This window comes from Catharus ustulatus, chromosome 8 (assembly GCF_009819885.2).
Source record: "Catharus ustulatus isolate bCatUst1 chromosome 8, bCatUst1.pri.v2, whole genome shotgun sequence".
In the NCBI taxonomy this organism is placed as follows: Eukaryota; Metazoa; Chordata; class Aves; order Passeriformes; family Turdidae; genus Catharus; species Catharus ustulatus.
In genome coordinates, this window is record NC_046228.1 from 34,957,901 (window position 1) to 34,978,082 (window position 20,182).

General features: G+C 39.6%; 1 protein-coding gene across 1 annotated transcript; it reads left to right on the plus strand.

The window, feature by feature from the left end:
- The first annotated feature begins 1,103 nt into the window (after positions 1-1,103).
- On the plus strand, positions 1,104-19,567 carry DNA2 (DNA replication helicase/nuclease 2). The gene is made up of 21 exons (XM_033065481.1): positions 1,104-1,179; positions 1,944-2,114; positions 2,489-2,672; positions 3,653-3,798; positions 4,691-4,816; positions 5,607-5,826; positions 6,882-6,999; positions 7,338-7,503; positions 8,659-8,853; positions 9,038-9,268; positions 9,803-9,919; positions 10,023-10,132; positions 11,128-11,237; positions 12,168-12,392; positions 13,491-13,684; positions 13,791-13,880; positions 13,968-14,160; positions 16,714-16,803; positions 17,406-17,588; positions 17,705-17,851; positions 18,351-19,567. The coding sequence occupies exons 1-21, from the start codon at positions 1,169-1,171 to the stop codon at positions 18,405-18,407; spliced, it is 3,084 nt and encodes a 1,027-aa protein (XP_032921372.1). The 5' UTR covers positions 1,104-1,168; the 3' UTR covers positions 18,408-19,567.
- Positions 19,568-20,182: the final 615 nt, after the last annotated feature.

Here is a 20,182-nt window from a genome sequence, read left to right on the forward strand (position 1 = left end):
TTTACCAGTGTATGAAAGTGTTTTAATGTCAATTCTTGAAATTACACAGTTGCACTTGGAGAATGCTGATATGTCTTAAAATTGCAAACATTTTTCACAGCCTCTGATGTCAGAACACTTGTGTCCAACTTTCTCCCTAGAGATTCCCCGCGCTGGCTGCCTTTTAGATAACTTCAAAAAGCTACTTAAAGCATATTTTAGACTTCATAAACGTATTCTGTTGAGATTTTTTGGTGTACAGGAGATGTGTAGGCAACATGAGACTAAAGCAAGTGTATTTATGTAATCTCTTAATATTGAACCACATCGACTGATATTTAAAAATATCAACAAGCAACTATTAAATGATAATTAGGCTTCTCTTAGAGAATAACGTTGCAATGGGAAGCAACTATTAAATGATAATTAAGCTTATCTTAGAGCATAATGTTGCTATGGGAAGCAACATTAATGTAGTTTAATGCATATATTTCAGGACTATGCCAAATATAACTGGCAAGGCTAACTTAAGAATGTTCTCACCTTTTAAAATTCATCAGCTTGAATTTGATCCTTCTGTTGTGATGTCTAACCATGGGCCAAAATTGTCTTTCTTGCAGCAGAGTGAAACCTGTGTATCTGAAACTTCAGCATCGCGTCAGAAATCCAGCGACCACACCTTTATGACGGGAAAGGTTGGACTGTCGGCCTCAGATTGGCCCGTGAGCGAATTGGGAGCGGAAGGCACGTCTAATATTACTTTGTACCACCGCGTCACTAGCCTAAGTGAGGTCGGGGGTGAGACAGCGCTTGATAAAGTGGAAATTAGCAGCGGGCACGGCTGACAGCGAGGGGGTTTCGCTTCACGGCCCCTCGCGGCCCCTCACGGCACAGGCCCCGCCCCCTCACGGCCCCTCACGGCTCAGGCCCCGCCCCTCACCGAGCCGGCGGCGCGAGCAGCCGCGCGCCGCTTCGCGCCTTCATCTCGCGCGCGCGGGAGCCGCCCCGCCCCGCCCCGCCCCGCCCCTCCCGCCGCCTCCCATTGGGTGCACTGCGCGGGGCTGGCGGGGCGCGCGCGGCGGCGCGTGGGGCGCGGGGCTCGGTGAGGCGCTGAGGCGGGCTGGGTCCAGCCTAGTCTAGCTGAGCCGAGCCGAGCCCAGCCCAGCCGAGCGCCGCACGGGGCCTGCCCATGGCCGAGAGGTAGCGGGGCCGAGCGCGGGGAACCGCAGCTGTGCGGAGACGGCCGGGAGCGCGGGGCGGGAGATTTGAATTTCTACACCGCTGTGGGCGCGGGAAGGCGCGATGCGGTTCCGAGGGCTGACCCGGCGGCACCGACCTGCCTCGGGCATGGGCGAGACACTGCCGGGGGTCAGCGGTGAGGGGAACCGTCGCTGCCGAGGGCCGCTCCGCAGACAGCCTGAGGGGCCCCGGTGTGGGCCCTGCCCCGCCCGCCCTGCAGCTCCCCCGGGCAGCGCTCGGTGACGGGAGAGCAGGCAGCGCTGGCCGCTCTAATCTCATGTTTTGGCTATAGGGAAGTGAACCTTGAGTGTCTGTTCTCTAATCAGCTTCAGGCAATGGGTAAAAATTCCGTGCTCCGTGTTGGAGGTGTTGTGTGGCTGTGGGAGTTCATGTGTGCCGGGAGATACAAACTTCATCACAAGCACAGTTGTAATTGGTTTAAAAGTGCTTATGGATATGTGGAAGCAAAAATGAAGCGCTAACTGTAATAAATAGCAAACTGCTTAATATTTATAGAGATTTCCTACACTCTACCTGTACAGAACTAAAAAAAAAAACCCAAGCAAAATATTTATAAAAATTAAAAGGGTGTAAGATTTGGTTTATGTTTGAAGCTTTCCCTCTTTTTGTATGTAGGTTGCCTGTTTTCAAATCGTGCAGTGTTCTGTCTTTGTAATTAGCAGTGTAATTAATAATTCTGTCTTTGTAATTAGCTGTGACTTCAGTTTTCAGAAGAAAGTGGCTGATACGATCCTCAGGAATGGGCTGAACAACAGATACCGAGTGCTGGAAGTCAGTGTAATACAGAGAAATGGAAGTGACCCTGAGAAACACTTGACAATTACAGCATCTCCCTCACTGGAAGAGACAGAGCTGTGCATTCTCAGGAATGGCTGGTAATCCATACAGACACATAGATGTTTGAAAAGAGAGTGAACTGCTGGATTATTAACTCAATTTTCTCTCTGAGTTGAGTTTTATGGCCTTAAAAGTGATACGGGATCCTGAAATAATCTTTGTTTAGTGCAATATTATCAGCATGCTAGCATAATGGATATCATCTTAGGATGATGTCAGGTAACGTGTGTTGAGTGGGTATTGCTACCTTGCAGTTTTACTTTGTCATTTGTCAGGATTTCTTTAGGTCAGCTTCTTAAAAAAACCCATACCAACCTTTTCAAAGAATGTGCAATCTGCTCTGTTAATGTGTTATTTCTTATACATTGTGTCTGTTGTTTTCAAATGCCTGTGTGGGTGTATTCCCTTGCAGGGAGTCTGTCCCGGTTGTTCCAGGGGACATTGTTCATTTGGAAGGGGAGTGCAGCTCTGGCACCTGGGTGATAAATGCCCAGTGTGGATACCTGGTGCTGTACCCAGACCTGCTGCTCTCGGGCACTACGATCTCAAACAGTATTCGCTGTATGAGAAGAGCAGTGCTGAGTGAACGCTTCAGGGTAAGTGGGAATCCAGGCTGTTCCTGTTACTGTGACAGATACTGTTCCACTGAGACTGGTGGCTTAGCTCAGTATTAAATCTCTATTGCAAAATGTCACTATGAGCAATTAATGATGTTCACAGCACAGAATAATCTGGGGTGGAAACTCTATCTGGTTAAGCTTATCTTTTTTTGTTTGTTTGTTTGTTTGTTTTTTTGAGAATTGCACCTGAAAGAATGCAGTACTCTTAATACAAATACTGGGCTAAAGAACTGGTCTTTCCACTTAAAATTCTGATCATTTTTTGGATAATCTCTTGCCACATTTTTCTTGGGTATGAATCCTTTGTGAGGGATGTGCCTCTTGCCATCCATACGAAAACATAGGTACACTTGGGCAAGTTAAGGGCTTCTGAAAAATTTAGTAAATTCAGTTAACAATTGGTGTGGGCTAACTCTGGAGTCTGAATCCAGCTGCTGGATCTTGGAAAGAGGACAAGTTTCTTGTGGTGGTATCTTTGGTGATATATAAGAAGTATGCTGATAGAGAAGCAACAGCTGCCAGTTTCAGCTGATGAAAACTTCCAGGCATGATAGAAGTATAAATCCAAATGAATAAGGAGATTTCAATGGAGTGGTAAACATTGACTATAAAGGTATTTATTTGCATTAGGAAATGCCCACAGGCAAAACTTTCTAAAAATTCATTTTTATCTGTGCCTTTGTTTCTCACCTGCCAATCACATAGATCCCTGTATATCCTAACATTGTCATGGCTGGGATAAACGTGAGAGATAAAGCAGTAGGAGAGACCCATTTCAATCCAGGTGCTTTCACAGGCAGGTTTGACTAGATAAACATTAGTGAGGTGAAAGCTGTCATGATCTTGTACTTCAGTTAGTGCAAGCTGTGATGTGCAGCAAATAAAATCCAGAAACTTTACAGGAAAGTTGGCATGAAATGGGCATCAATCTTCATAAACGATACCTTCTGTTGCAGGGCTCCGAGTCGGGTTCGCGCCAAATGCTCGTCGGTACAATTCTTCATGACATTTTCCAGCAATCTGTGACCAATATCTTGACTCAAGAAAAGGTACAAGAGCTAGCAAACAAAATTGTGTATGGACAAAAGTATCTCAAAGAAATGTAAGTAGCATTACAGCTGCCTTTTATGTTTGGAAGACAGGGCAGGAGCACTTTGAACTAGCAGATGAAGTTATACTTTAAAAAATGTGGCACTGGTATCAGGAGAGATTATCATTCTGCCAAATGGCTTTGGCTTAATGGAAATTGGGGATCTTTTAGTAAGATAATTCCCCATTTGGGAACTTTATTTTATTTGCCTTCCCTGCTGAGCTACTTCTCTAGAGCTGAAGCAGTCTTTTGGAGTAACTGTATGTGTCAGGGTTTTTTTTTATTTTCAGGCTGCAGTGTTTGTATCTGTAACATTAGATTTCCGGGCATCTCCCAAAGCTGATTTGAATGGGACAAATGGTTAATTATGATCCTCAGCAATGAACCTAGAACCTTGTGACTGACCAAGAACTGAATGTCTGATAATTTCATATCTTCATCAGGTTACTTAAAGGCTCAGTTGTTAGAAAACCTTCAACTTATTTTCTCAGCAAAACTGATAGAAATGCTAGCCAAAGAAAAATAGTCTTAATATGTTCATCAGAAAACGGGAAGATGAATGGCTGTCAATTTTAACTTTTTACTGCAGACTTGATTAAAATACAATTCTACTCTTGTAAATTAAAAATCATTGAAATCATTATATCTGGACTGTTTTAAATTGTATGTTGGGCAGTATCTGTATCTATTAGTCCCAGGTGAGTCAGAAGCTAAAGTTGTAGTAGCAAGATTTATTACTCTTAGTTTCTGTTATGAAGATAATATTTTGAATTGTGGCTGCTAAGATTACCTAGAGACCTTTATGTCCCTCTGGGCCTCCATGAAACTGTTAATTTGCAATTCCTTTTTACTGCCAGCAGCAGATTTAATACTTTGTTTCCTTAATGCACATGTCTTTCTTTAGGTACCAATTAAATCTGAAACAAGCACAGATAATGCAAGAAGTAGAGGAATATTTGCCATCATTTTTTAAGTGGGCAGAAGACTTCATGCACAATCCAGCAAACCAAAACAAAATGCAACTAAAACTGTAAGAAGCCAAAATTAAAAGTTTAAACTATTCTATGTATGGCTTGTTTAGTTCACCTGAAATTTTTAGAACTTTTTGTGCACATCTGTTGGGTGATTTGGAGCTAATTCATGGCCTCACTGACCACAGAGCTGAGCCTGCGCTGCATGTTTAGCTGCCCTTGTGAGTTCTGGGCAAGACATGAAGCCTGAGGGTGAGCTGACTCACAAATCTTAAAATCCTTGTAAGCAGCCAGAGCTTTTAGTGAGTAGAAGAGCTGCTGACTAAACTAGGAGTTACTGTAGTTATGAGCAAGACTGCAAATCAGAGTGTGAAACTATTTATCAAATGGAATTTTTGACTAATAAAAAAATTTTTGGTGAAATGGTGATTTTCCTCAACTGCTGCTCTTCTTGTCTGTGACTTCTTGCTGTTACTTGTAATAACCATAGGGTGTTAAAGTTTCAGTGAAATGGCGGGTCTGAGAAAAACCTCTATGCTACTGTCAAGTGTACGATAGAGTGTGATTATTGAGGAAAGACCAAAAACTGTTAAAACAGTTTAAAGTCTCATCTTAACCTTGAAATTTAGGTGAAAAGCAAAACTAACTGAAGTTAGTTTCTGGTATGTTGCTTCCTCTGTTAATGGGATTAGTTTGAGTGAGACTCAATGCATTTTATTTCTAAGGTTAGTGCCTAAAGTTAGTGCACTTTTAATGCAGAAATATTATATACTTAGTTGCAACACATTTTAATTTTTATTATTGATAATTAAGGGAAATTGTTAACTTCTGGCTTTATTTTCTTCCTAGGTCAAATGGTGGAAAAACAGAAGATGTATCCTCCAATATAGAGATTGTAGACATCTTGGACATTGAAGAGAATATCTGGTCTCCCAGGTTTGGGTTGAAGGGAAAGATTGATGTCACAGCCAGGGTGAAAATCCATTGCCAGTCTGGAGTGCAGTCTCGGATAATGCCTTTGGAGCTCAAGTCTGGCAAGGAATCAAACTCCATAGAGCACAGAAGTCAGGTACAAACACCAAATGTCTCATTTCACTGTCAATGGCTCTGTATACTTTTCTGTTAGGAGACCTATTTTGTCTTATGAATGAGAAACACTTCGTATGTGGTATAATCTAAATTCATGGATGGCTCATCCTGGTGTGTCCAAAGCTGCTGGTATAAGATGAAAGTGAACGGAGTAGCAAGAAGTATATATACATTTACCACTTTAAAGCACACTTCTGGGTTTTGTCCTGAAATATCTGTTCTTTAGTGTCTTCTTACTATATTCAAATATTAGGTTGAAGCAAACTGTTTCAGTGACTAGTGTTATACATATTTCCTTATAGCTGGACTGTTTTGGAGAGGTAGTAGCCTTGTTATAAGCGTTTAAAAATGCCTTTTAATTTAAATCCTTGGTCAAGTTCTTACTGCTTACAGCTTCTGGAAGACTTGTGTTAATAATGGCTGTTGAACCGTATAAATTGTGGAATAACTAAATGCAGTTTAGAATGTATTTTGGTTTTAATACTGTGCTGGTACTGACTGGGAGATAAGTGTGGGCTGGGTTTTGGAATTGTGCTGAGCACAGGTTGATAACACAGAGATGTTGTTGTTATTGCTGAGCAGGGATCACACAGAGCCCGGGCCTTTCCTGCTCCCTGCAGAGGAGGAGATTGGGGGTGGTGGGAAGTGAGGGGACACAGCCAGGACAGGGGATCAGAGGAATATTCCAGACCATGTAGCTGATCATCATACCCCGTATCTAAGGTGGGGAAAGAAGGAAGAAGGGTGGGGGGCACTCCAGGGTCTGGAGTGATGGAGTTTTGCCTTCCCAAGGCACCATTCCACATGATGGGGCTGTGCTGTCCTGGGAGTGGTTGAACACCTGCCCAACCATGGGCAGCCATCAATTAATTCCTTGTTTTGCTTTGCTTGCATGTGTGGCTTTTCTTTTCCCTCTTCAACTGTCTTTATCTCAGCCCTCTACGAGGGTGGGGAAGTGAGTGAGCAGCAGTGTGGTACTTGTCGCTGCTTGGGGTTAAACCTTGACAACTCTCAGTTTATGTCTGATGTTTGCAGGTTATTCTGTACACACTGTTGAATTTAGAGCGCAGAGTAGATCCTGAGGCTGGATTTCTTCTTTACCTAAAAACTGGTACAATGTACCCTGTTTCTGGAGCTCGCATGGACCGCAGAGGTAAAGTTGTTCCCCTTCTCTGGAAACCATCATTCTCTTAAATATTACTAAAATCTTTCTTTATTGCTGTGAAGTTTACTCTTTTGAAAATAACTGTACTTGGGGCTGCTTCACTTGTTATAAAGTTACTAAGCTTATGTTAAAAATTCAGTTGTTGTAGTAATACAGTGCAAGGACTTGGTTATTCTGATTATTTGTAACGGATTATTATTTTTATTAATATTATTATTTGAGAATAATCAGTTCTTAGCTGACTAAAAAGTTGGTAACTAATTACTTTTGAGGTAGAAATTGTTAACAAACAAAAACATCAGCTTGGTTTATTCTTTTCTTGACAGAATTAATGAAGTTAAGGAATCACTTGGCCTTCTACCTTACACACAGTACCTGTAAATCTGATGTGGGAAAGCAGAATTCACAACTTTCTGCTTTGCCGCCTGTGATTGATGACAGCCAAGCATGTAAATATTGCTCCCAAATGAACAACTGCTTTCTATATAGCAGGTAAAAAAGAAAAAGTCTGACTAATGTTTTCAAATAAGATTGAATAATTGTATCTTTTGAGATAATAATTTCATTTTTGTGGTTGACAGTTTTGGATATATTGAGGGCTTTTCCACCCCAAAAGAATATTCCACAGATTTCTCTACAACTATTGTAATTCAGCCCCTTATCTCAGAAGCTTAATATACTTGCTCAGTTACACTTTCTGCAAGACAAAATCTGAGCTAAGGCGCAACAAAGCACTTGCTGACTATAACAGATGTGTTTAAAAAGCTATATTCTTGTAGCTCTCTGAAAGAGGCAATCTTTGGGCCTGAGTTCTGGCTGGAGATCCACTTTTTATGGTTCACCCTTTAGAAGGTTGTTTCCATGTAGGGTATGACAGAAATTATACATTGATACTACTCGCTGAAGTGTTATTACATCTTCTCTTCAAGACAACATCTGATAAAATGTCACACAAAGTTGTGGAATTGTTTTAACAACTGTTACAAGTTTTAGTCACTATGCTGCACGAAACCCAACCAAAAATGTATATGGAAGGGATCAAATGAGGTGTGTTAGAACAGGAGAGCCTTTGGGGTGGTCTTGTGGAAATAGAATGCCTGATTATTTTTAGAATTCTAGGGGTAAAAGTGTATGTTCAGGGAGCTTTGTGGGGATACATGGTAAGTTTTTGTGAAATCCTACTTCTAATACTCAGTTGTTGCAGCAGCAGGATTATAGCTGGGTAGCTATCTACTTCTGAATAAGCTTTTCTCTCTCTGGTTTTGTTTTGTATACATGATTTGGTATAATGTCTATTGAAATTTGTTTTGAAGTTTGTGTATTAATTACTAATCCCCATTGCTTAGCTAAATATCAAAATTTGTATGTTACAATAAAAGGGCTAAAAGATTCTCTCTGTAAAATGTATGCATAAATTTGAAATGTCTTTTTTTGGTCTTTGAACTTATTCAAAATCATGGAGATGATGTGAAGTTACTCATGATTATGCATCTGAACAAAGGATACAGATTCAACTTTATTCAAGCAATGTTAAATTAATCTATAAATTAATATACATTGATATTTGGATTATTGTTATGTAGATATGGACTTGCAGGTGAAAAAGAGTCCAGGCTGAACCTTTCCTGTGGTTGGTTCCATTCCCAGAGCTGTGGAACAGAACATGGCCAGTGTGGCCTTTCCTCCTGCTATGGTGCCTGTCATTGACAGAGAGACCCAGCACCTGAAACCCTCCCACTTAGAGTATTTCAGCCTCTGGTATCTGATGTTAACCTTGGAGCTGCAAAGTGGGGAGCATAAAAAGGGATATAAAAACATATGGATGATACCTTCTTTGGAAAGGTAAGGTATCATTTCTAAACTCATGCCAATGATGCTTCCTTAATTCCTTTTGTTTGTTTTATATTTTAGTTTTGATGGTTTATTGTGGGTGATATGGCTTTTTAACTTGGGGGGGGGGGTTTAAAATAGTTCTCTTACAGAGAGAATAATAATATTGAAATATTTCTTTTTTTAATGTCTTCAGAGAGAAGGCTGGAGATTGTGTTGGAAACATGATCAGAGTTGATGAAGTCGATGAAATTTCTGAGGGACAGTATCTACATTTTTTCCAGCGTAGAAATGGTGCCGTACCTGGAACAAACCTGTTGGTTGGTGATCGAGTGGTTGTGAGTGGAGAGGAAAAGGGTTTACTTGGTTTGGCCACTGGCTATGTCAGAGAAGTCAGTGCAACGAAAGTCTCCTGTTTGTTGGGCAGGTAATAGGATGAAAAATATCTGTTTGCAAACACTCTGGCACTGGCTTGAGGAAGGGTGCTGCTAGATGTTCAAAAAGCTGTGACATGTCCTGACTTCCTTCTGGCTTTGGAGTATTCAAATTCAAAATGATCAGAATTTCAGAAATTCTCTTGTCTTGGTTGAAACTGTCAGTACTTGGTCAGTATATATGTCTATCAATTTAACCAGGTTGTTTGAATAAAAGCACATTTAAACTCTGCTTACATCTCTAGCATGAATCTGTATGGAAATATATGGATATATATGGGTATGGTGATTACTGTGTTAATAGTAACTTTCATTGTTCGGTCTATATGGTCTTTAAATTTGGCTTACATTTTATTATCCCTCATTGGGATCATGCTTTCTTTAGATCAGTTAATAATGTGTTTCACTTAGCTATTGCTTCAGTCTGGGATCTCTGGAAGATATCATTTAACATGTAGTAATTAGTCTTTAATCTACATACAGCTGGTAAACAAAAATATTTTATCCATGTTGTTGTCATCCTTCAGGAATTTGTCACACCTCCCTGAGAACACTGTATTTAGGTTGGATCATGATGAAGGAGATGTGGGTACAGGAGTCCCTTTTGAAAATCTTTCTAAATTGATGAGAGATTCCCCAGTCAGGTATGAAAAATCAAATTCATTTCATGCTTTCAGTATTTTCAGATGAAGCTTCTCAATTGGTAACTCTTATTGTAACTCAGTTTTTTCTCATTTTTATCCACAGTGAAAGGCTCCGCAACTTGATCATTGACTTCCAGAAACCACATTTTATCCAGCACTTGAGCACTGTCCTTCCTCCTCAAGCAAAGGAAACTGTTGCAAATATTTTAAAGGGTACAGAGTGACTTCCCCAAATACTCTGCGTAGTAGTACTCCTCTGTAGCCAAAGTATTTATTAGGCTAAATATAAGGAGATTTTCCTACTTCAGGGTCTAGTGATAGTTTTCAACTTAAAAATTAAAACCAAGTTCTTGCCTTGCATGTTTTCCAGCTAGCTGAAGCCTTGTTTAATCACAGGAAGATCTGATTAGATACTTGTTCATAACTTTATTTTACTTCTCCTAGCAGCTGCAGCCTGCAGTTGCAAGCAGAGTGCCTTACCTCTGTAATCTCTACAGAAGGAATGAACTGAGACAGCTCTTGGGATGGAGGGAACTGACCTTGAAGGAGAAGAGGGAGGTGGGCTTTGGTAGAAACATTCATTTGTATACTCACTCTTGCTGACTTGTTGGCAGCTCTGTGGTGTCATGCTTTGTGGCATCTATTTAAAAACAAAACTTGTTTAGGTATGAGGCAGCATCTTGTGTTTGGTGGAAATATTTCCTTGTTCTCTGACAGAGCTGCCTATGAAAACGTAAATTTAACTGAGTTGTCATAGAGCAAATTGAATTTTATATAAAAACTGAGCTTGAAGTCTAATTTTGCTTGAGCTTTGCTTAGATAGCTGAAACGTGCTGCTTGTTTGCATTAGACTGGAGCAAACCAGCTCTGCTGTAATGTGTTCTGAACAACATCACCCCTTGCTCTGAGCTGTGTGAAAGGGGTATGATCACACACAAATGCTCAGACACAATATATGGAGGTGGTCAGTTAAGATATTAGAGGGAAAAAAAACCACAAAAGGTCTAATAATAAAAATGTCTTCAATGACTTATCTTGTGTAATATGTTTAATGTCATATCTTCATTGGAACTACAGACTTTGGTCAGTTCTTGTCTCTATTAAGGGCTTTAGAGAAGGAGGAAATTAAAATTTTGCTCTGACTTTAGTAATTATCACAGTTATAATGATGAAGTATAGTAATTTAATTTTGCTTTTTTTTCTGAAAGGTCTAAATAAGCCTCAGAAACAGGCAATGAAACAAGTGCTACTTTCAAAAGACTACACACTTATTGTGGGTATGCCTGGAACAGGAAAAACGACTACAATATGTGCTCTAGTAAGATCATGTACATTGGTGTTTAATTTTTGGGGTGAAATTTAGATTATAGAGTTAAACCAACTGTGTAGTGTTATGACAATCTAACAGCATCTGTATAATGTCAAGGGAAAAAAACCACACTTCTTTTTGTTTAACCTATATTTGGCAGAACTCAAATTGGATTTTATGGAGCAGGATTGTCTACTGCTTGTGTAGGAATATATGTGGGAGGGAGGAAATTGAAGTGTGATATTTAATCATTTCTGTGTTGCTTTAGTGTTAAAATTCTTTGGCTCCAAATATCAGCAAGTCTTTAAATCTTGAGTTATAGCTCAAAAGAGGGACTCCTTGAGAAGCCAGTAACTTGTCCACTGTAAATTGAATGAACCTGTGGGGCTGAATCTATGTGCAGTCTGCTGCCATCTTCTCTAGCTGGTGGTTCTCCTTTCCCCAGGAAAGGACTGTAGGACCATGCTGGATTCGGGTTGTGGGCTGAGTGTGTTTTTCATGGAAGAGCAGTATTATCCTGCTTCCAGTTGTCATCAGCTCGTGGAGAAAGAGGAGGCTGGAGACAGAGAACTGCTTCTGTCTGCAGATCAGCCCATTCCCCTGAATGTGTAGTGGCTAAATTGCCACAGAGAGCAGTGCTGTGGGAGTGGGCTGCATGGCTTGATCTTACAGTGGGGACCTTAGGAGTGCAGTTCCTTGTGAGGGCACGTCCAGGCTCTTGGCTCTTGCTGTTTGCAGCAGCCTTGTGGCCATGGGAACCCTCAGGACCATTGCCCACATTGTCAGTGGCCAACGTCTGGTCAGAAGACTGATCCAGACCAAGTCATGCTTATTACTGGCTCCCTCCAGAACCCCTTGTGTGTTCCACCTTATCAAACCTGGCATTGCTGATTCCTGCAGGTGAGCTAACTCCTTTTCTTTCCCTTTGCCACTCTTTAGGTGAGAATTCTTTCTGCTTGTGGCTTCAGTGTCCTCCTGACCAGTTTTACACACACGGCTGTAGACAATGTCCTGCTGAAGCTGGCCAAATTCAAAGTTGGTTTCTTGCGCTTGGGCCGAGCTCAAAAGGTTCATCCAGATATTCAGAAATATACAGAAGAAGAAATCTGCAGGTCCAGATCAATTAAGTCTGTAACAGATTTGGAAGAGCTCTATAATAGTCAGGTGAGAAAAATGGGTTTTTTTGCTAACCCTACAAATGATTAAAGATAATTACATTAGTATTTTGTTTGGATGCTGCAGAGAAGGAACCCATCCCAAGGGTGTGTACTGCTGTAAGAAATCTGAGCTGAAAGAGATACTCAACCTCTGCATTGTTTCAATTTCTTTATAGCCAGTAATGACCTACATTAAGCCTGCAAGCTGAGAAGCTTTGTTTATGTCCACACAAAGTAACACATCATTGTAAGTAATAAGCCCCAAAGACTCCAGTGCTTTTTTCTGAGATCTTGTGAATGGGCTGCTACAGCCTCCTTTAGCATTATTTACATGCTGCTGCTGTTTGTCCCTTCTCCCTCCCACTTGTGCTCCTTGTGACATAAGTACAATCAGCAGATGGGGAAGAGGAAGTGGAATGCTGTGGAGCTGATCTGGCCAAACCCGTATTTTTGACAGAAATATTAGTGCTGTCTGTGTGAATGTTAATGCAAACCATAATGGGAACTGGGTCATATGCGTCAGTGGCAGCTTTAAATTAATTTCACTGGAAGAATAAAGTTTGATGGTAGCTGGAGTAAATGCCAACCTCACAAAAGCTGCCATTTACTTTTTATTGATAAGTATTGCAGGGGGATGACTGAAGTCATAAGGGGAATGAGTTAGCATTTCTTATTTTAGTCATTTTGGATTGCATAGTGGAAGCACAGCAGTGGGAGGAACTGTGCTGCTGTTGTTTTATCTTCTCCTCAGTATTGGAAAAAAACCCCAAACCACCTGATTTTTCACAGTAATAATTTCAGCACACTCCACGAATTGTCCGTGAATAGAACCTGCCATTACTCTGAGCACATGACAGGAACAAGCTGTTTGCTACAGTCTACTCTAAAGCTGGTTTTGTTTGTCACTTCCAATTGATGCAAGAATATGTCAGACCAGTATTTGTCTTAAGTGATGCTGATCTGATTTTGAGGATTAATAATTTGATTTCTGTGATTCTACAGTTTAACTCAGTTTAATGGGAAATACTTTTTCTTTTAATATGGAGAGCATAGTTCTAAAGGATATAAAATGTACCTTATCCTTGAAGTGTGTCTCACTTTTCAGCCAGTGGTAGCAACGTCTTGCATGGGAGTAAATCACCCTATCCTTGTTCGGAAGCAATTTGACTTCTGTATTGTTGATGAAGCTTCCCAAATAAGCCAGCTCATCTGCCTGGGCCCACTGTTCTGCTCCAAAAGATTTGTGCTGGTGGGGGATCATCAGCAGCTGCCTCCACTTGTGCTGAATGCTGAAGCAAGGTAAGATAAAATGCTGCTGGACAATTACTAGTCACAAATTCTGGGAGGCTCTTGTCGTGTTCTGATTAACACGTTTTGATTTTTGGTTTTTTTTGTGTTGTAACAGAGATCTTGGCATGAGTGAAAGCTTATTTAAAAGGCTGGAACAGAACCAAAATGCTGTTGTCCAACTAACTGTGCAATACAGAATGAATAGGTACTTTCAATGTTTATTTATCGTGTTCTTAATGTTGGGTTAAAATTGTGAGATTTTTATGCCTTTTCTTGTCTTTTAAATCTTTAGTAAGATTATGTCATTGAGTAACATGCTGGTATATGAAGGCAAACTGGAATGTGGCTCAGAGAAGGTGTCAAATGCCACTGTTAACTTGCCCAACCTAAAGAAATTGAAACTGGACCTTGGGGATCCCTCAAAGACATGGCTGAAAGAAGTCCTTGATCCAGACACACCTGTGTGTTTTCTGAACACAGAGAAGGTAAAGTTCATTATGCTCTTTTCAAACATTGTATTTTGAGGCAAATTCTCAATACAGCCTACATATAAAACTTCATTCAGCTTGGTAGGGTAAAACAGGGAACTTCTGGAAGTGTTTTTCTAGGATCATGTGAAGTGTGCAGCACACAAACACCTTGTTGGTATTATTGGGATGGAACAACTGCTACTGGAAACATTGCATCTGAGAACAGCTGAAAACTTGAATTTAGATACTATTTCAGAAATAAACTTTGTGTTTCCTGTAAAGTGTAGCTCAAAATGTGTGGATGTACTGGATGTCCTTATAACCAGGGAATGGAATGGCCTGATTTGCATTGGCTGAGGGTCACTGGTGTCAAAGCTGTGTGCCAGTGGCAGCAATAACTGCAGTTCTCCATGGAATTCTGCAGGCATTCTATACATTGAAGTGTAAGGGGTGAAAAAATTGGTTTAGGTGTGTCCTCTCATGAAGACTCAAAATTTTGCTGGGGAAGTAAAATTCTAGTGTGAGTAAAAATTCTAAAAGAAACTGACTTGCAGAAACAATGAAGAAGAGTTTAAATACATGAGGAAAAAGACTCATGAATTAGTACCTGTTTGTGGTCTCTAGTACTTGTCACTGTGATTGGATTATGGTTTTTCTTCCTCCTTAACAGGCTTTGTGTTGATTCCTATTAACACTGTGTTTTGTCAATAATTATATCAACTGTTGATCTTTTATGCTGACCCTGGTTAGAAGTCACCAGTGTTTCTGTGCTCTCTATGACATTGTACGGGATTAATATTTTTTTAAAAACAGTTCTGATAAAATCTCTTCAATGGCCTAAAAAGAAGCACTGTTTACTTTGATGACTTAGAGAAATTTCTAAAAATGTCTAAACTAAAGAGAGACATTTTCCAGGAATGCCTGGACAGCTACAGTCCCTTTCCCAGGAAAGCAGACAGTTGGTCCCAGGGAAGAGGCCTGTTAATAGGAATCTGGCTGGAACACTGTTTATCTAGTAATCATAGCAAAATTGCTAATGACAAAAGTAGAGTTTCTGTTCTATTTTATTTTTTTTTCCCTAAAAAGCCCATCTCAAGTGTAAGACAGCTGTCCTCTTGATAGAGCCAGGAGGAAAATTTTTATTTCCAAAATATTCTAGATTTGTTGAGACATGAGGCTGTAATGTAGTTTCTCCTTTTGGACTTCATGTCAGAACTCCATGTATTGTGGTGGTCATGGAGGGGGAAATGGGAAAAAACCACTGAACATGACAACAAACAAAACCACTTATTTCTTTTGACTTCATAGTAGGTTTTCCCCCCTCTGTATTGTTTATAGTGTAACCAAGAAATGCTTATGAAGAAGTAGACTTGAGGGGAGAAGGATACAAAGAGAGAAGGAAGAGGAAAAAACACCGTGACACCACCAGGAAGCTTACATTTATTATGTTGGCTTTAAAAAAAAAAAAAAAAGGCTTCTATTGTTTCCTGCTTAACAATGCAAGATGTTTGTGACAGCAATTGGAATCTCTTTGTTTCTTTTCTGCCAACTCCTGTGTCAGTCTGCACTTCTCTGACAGCTTGGGGCTGGCTGTTTGAAAAATGACATCTTTGATTTAGGGCAAGTCTCCTGAGAATTTCTAGGCCCAAGTTGTTTTTGGTGGTTCTACTGGTGTTCCATGGGAACAGGAGAAATATAAATGTGTGTGTTACCCTAAGCATGACACAGCTTTTAGAACTTCTGTCCTAAAATGATTTTTTGTATAGTTTTTAGCTACACTAATGCCATTGTGGTCACAAATTAACTGTGCAATAAAACTGTGCTCTTCTACTTGAAGAGAACTTGAACACATGGAGTTTGGAGGCTTCCAAACACACATTCATTGCTATTGGTGCTGCTTCAACTTTAGAGAAGGCAAGAGTCAAGCAGAGGAAAAAAAATTACAAAAGTGTGAGTTTACATCCTGAGCTTATTGGCCTCATTCATACATGATGTGAAGAATGGGAGGTAATAGTTAAGAAATGGTAAATTCAGAGAATGCTTTATTTAAACGTTGGGAGTTCAATTTAATACTGCCATTTTGGATAGTTCTTGCTTTAGCTTTAAATGTAGGCTTTCAGGCATTTAAAAAGTTATCCTTTATGCCATGGAATGAAAAAATTCACTGTAAATAATGTTGTGTGGAAAGCACTAAAGCAGAAGTAAAATTATATTTTATGTAAAAAGTATAATTTGCCCTCTTATCAGCAGGAAAATATCCATTTTTGGGTTTTTTGATTCATGATGTATAATGCTGAACTGTAAAAGTCAGAGGATTAAGCTTTGGCAGTTTCTTAAGGTGACAAACCTAGTGCTAGAAACTCATTTTGGGGTTTGTTCTAATTTGTTTTGCAAATGCAGTATTCTGCAGTCACAATACAGGCTCTTCTGTTTAGTAAGATTTAGCATTTAACTTTGTTTCTTTAATTAATACCATCAGTATCAATCCACATACGATTCAGTGAGTTAGGACTGTAATAGAATGTTGCAGACAGCAAAAGTAATTATTTTCTATTTGTATTTTTAAAGGTCCCAGCACCAGAGCATGCAGAAAAAGGTGGCATAAGCAATGTGACAGAAGCTAAAATAGTGCTTTTCCTCACATCCTTATTTATTAAGGTATCTTTTACTTTATTACATGGTTTGGAGGGAGAGCTTTATAACTAATATTTTTACATTTCTTTGGTAGCAGTGACTGCATGTTTTGGGGATAATCTAAAGGATATAAATTGGAGATTGGTTTCATGTCAGTGTACTGGGAGCCTGAGGTCTGCATTCCCTTCCCTGTCCCTTGCCTGCTTGGATCTGAGGTGCAAAGATCAAAAGCTGGATGCCAAATGCTTTTAAGAGATCAGGGCTTTCTTGGGAGGGAGGGGAGAGGATTTGCCTTTGTTCCTTATTTCATCCAGTCAGCTTCAGGACTAGTGCAGACCAGGAGCGCTGAGCGTTCACCTTGCAGTTTAGAGAAAGAAAAATGAGGATTTCCAGGATATCTGTCTTGGTGCTAAGTTAAGAGAAAGCTTGGGAGCTCCCTGCTACTGATGTTTTCTATTTTCTTCAGTTAATACTAGTTACCCCTGCAGTTCCATTAGTGTAGATATAATATCTTGAAGCACTGTTTTTTTTAAAAAAAAATTAATTAGAAGCATCTTTCTTACCATATTGAGTTTCCCAAGCCAACTGCAGTGACAATTTTTTTCTCCTGTTTGTTCTTCATTCAGGCTGGCTGTAAGCCCTCAGACATTGGCATTATATCACCCTACAGACATCAGTTAAAAACAATCACTGATTTGATGGCAAAATGGAAGGAGAACAGAGTGGAAGTTAACACGGTTGACAAATACCAAGGAAGAGACAAAAGCATCATAATTGTGTCTTTTGTTAGGAACAGTATGGATGAAAATGTAAGTTGGTCATGTTGACTTTGTTCCAGTCAATTTTAGTAGTTTAGATGCACTTTGAAAACGAGTTTGTGTCCATGAAGTAGGAAAAATAAAAGCAAGTGGCATTTATTTACCAGCTTGGCACCCTGCTGAAGGACTGGCGCCGCCTGAATGTTGCTATCACAAGAGCCAAGCACAAGCTGGTCATGGTGGGCTGTGTTCCCTCCCTGTGCTGCTATCCTCCCTTGGAGAAGCTCCTCTGTCATTTGCAGTCCCAGGCAATGATATCCTTTTTCTGCACTCTAGTTTGGGAAAGGGGAGAGGTAAGATTGACTTGCTGAGATTTGACGTAAGGATGGGAAGATCTTGGATTATTTAGGTTATACTTTTAATAGTGATTTTGTGCAACACAACACAAAATGTGCTGATGAAATTTACCAGAAGTGTACTTGAGATCAAGCCAGAAGATGGGTTTAGAACCTTCTCTGTCTTGAAAAGTAGAAAAAAATCAGTGCTGACTTGCAAGTCAACTTTGACATAATTTGTTGATTTCAAGGCCTGAATTTTTAATTTTTAAGCTTTTGCATTTTCTCCTGTGATCATTTCTAGTTTCTTGGCATCTTAACATCAGTGTGATTGCTTTCTTCCACATCTGCTTCATGAATAATCTTGGTGGAGGGGAAAATAGTGTCACTTGCAGATGATTTTTTCTTTCTTTGAATGCATATTCAAACAGGTTTTGTGAAAGCAAAATGTTGTCAAAATGCTTCCTTAACTTGCTACATCTTGAATCTTCCAGTCGGGGCTCATGAAAGTATCCACAAGTGTAGCATCCTGTGAGTGTGAAGATGGAAAGTTTTACAGGCTTTTGTGTCTTTTCTTCTGCTGTTGTTTAATCTAAATAACTGGTAATTGGGGTGTCAGTGCTGATGTGTACTGTGTGGTCTGGAGGCAGCCAAAACAGGAAACATTCGATTATTTGGAAGTTTCCTTTCATGAGAATAACAGGCATTTCTTGGAAAAGCTGAGGTTGCAGTACTAAGGCAGCCATCTTACTTGTGACAAACCAGAAGTATGAAACACTCTGTTCCTTGCACTACTGGATATTGTTATATTCTCTTTTACCTTGATGAACAGTTACCTGCAGAAGTGAGTGGGGAAACACTTGAAGAGAAAGGGAGTGTGAACCAATGCTGTATTGAGTCACAGTTTTCTGGGCTCAGTTTGGTTTTAAAAACTTGAAAATGCAGTTTACATACAATAATTTCATTTGTTAGAATTCCTAATTAAGGTGCTGTGTTGTGCTGCTTGGGAAAAAATAGGAAAAACTTCTTCCACTTCTTCAAAGGCTCACATTGTCCTTTGAAGTCTTCTCCTGCTTTTAAAAATGCTGAAGTCTTTTATATTTGTATCCATAATGTAATTAATCTCTCATGTGAGGATCTCTTGATGACATTTCTAATCTCTTGATTTTGCATACATCAGGGAGAGATGTGTTGCTAATTCACTTAATTCCCTATTATTAACTAATGTGTTCAGCAGATCAATCTGAAGTGAAATGCTTCATAGTAGAACTCTTGTTTTCAGTTTATTTGATCTGTAGTCTTCGAAACAAAAATTTCCCAGGAAACAAAGCCAGACATGCAGCTTGCTGACTAAGAAGTTTACATGCTCAGGTTCTGTTTTTTAGAAGATGATGGCGTATAAACAAGAGAAAACACCTTTTACTTGAGAGATCTGTGTTAGTTTCTTTATGCTACCTCATATTCTAGACCAAAGAGACTGAGAAGTTTCTTTCCAAGGTTGCTGGTGGAAACATCAATTTTTTTTTTTATTCTTCAGAATCATTAGCATTTGTTTTCTCTCAGATCAATGTCAAGTAGTTGTGTGCATACAGTTGCAGGGAAACTTGTTAAATGTGAGTATTTTCACTCTTTTTAACTGCTCCCTGATTTTTGTAATGTTTGAAATAATAAAATTTTGCTGTTGGTTTCGTTAAAGTTGTTTCTACTTTGTTAATACTTCGCTTTATACAAAGCAAATATTTAGACCAGTACAATAATAATTTGAAAAGTTGACAGGATATCCTCCTATTTCAGATGAAAATACATGCTTCATCAACTGTGCCTGTGCTCTGGGTCTTTCAAAAGATGAAAAAAAATAGGGTAACATATGCTCTTTACTATAGTAGTGACATCAGAATGCTTCTTTAGAAGAGATTTTCTTTCTGTGTTTAGAATCTATGTGTAGAAAGGTCTTAAGATTTCACTAATCTGTTTTCTTACACCAAGTGCTGCTTATCCAGGAAATTGTTTGCATGCTATTAAAAACTTAATAAATTAAGAGTACTGCCATCCCATCATGAAGTTGCATGAGAAACAAACACAAGAACATTTCCTTATCCACTTGCAAAATGCATCCTTCCTTCTTGTCCTGTGGTAAAAATTAGGCTGAGTAGCAGTCTAGAGATGAAACCATGTTTTGCTATGGTAGTCTCAAACAAAATTGAGATGCAATTCTCTAAAACACTGTGTTTCAATGAATATACAGAGCAAGTGAGTATCTTCTAGCAGTAAAGGATCACTTTTTCTATGTGCTGCCTTTAGAACAGGTTC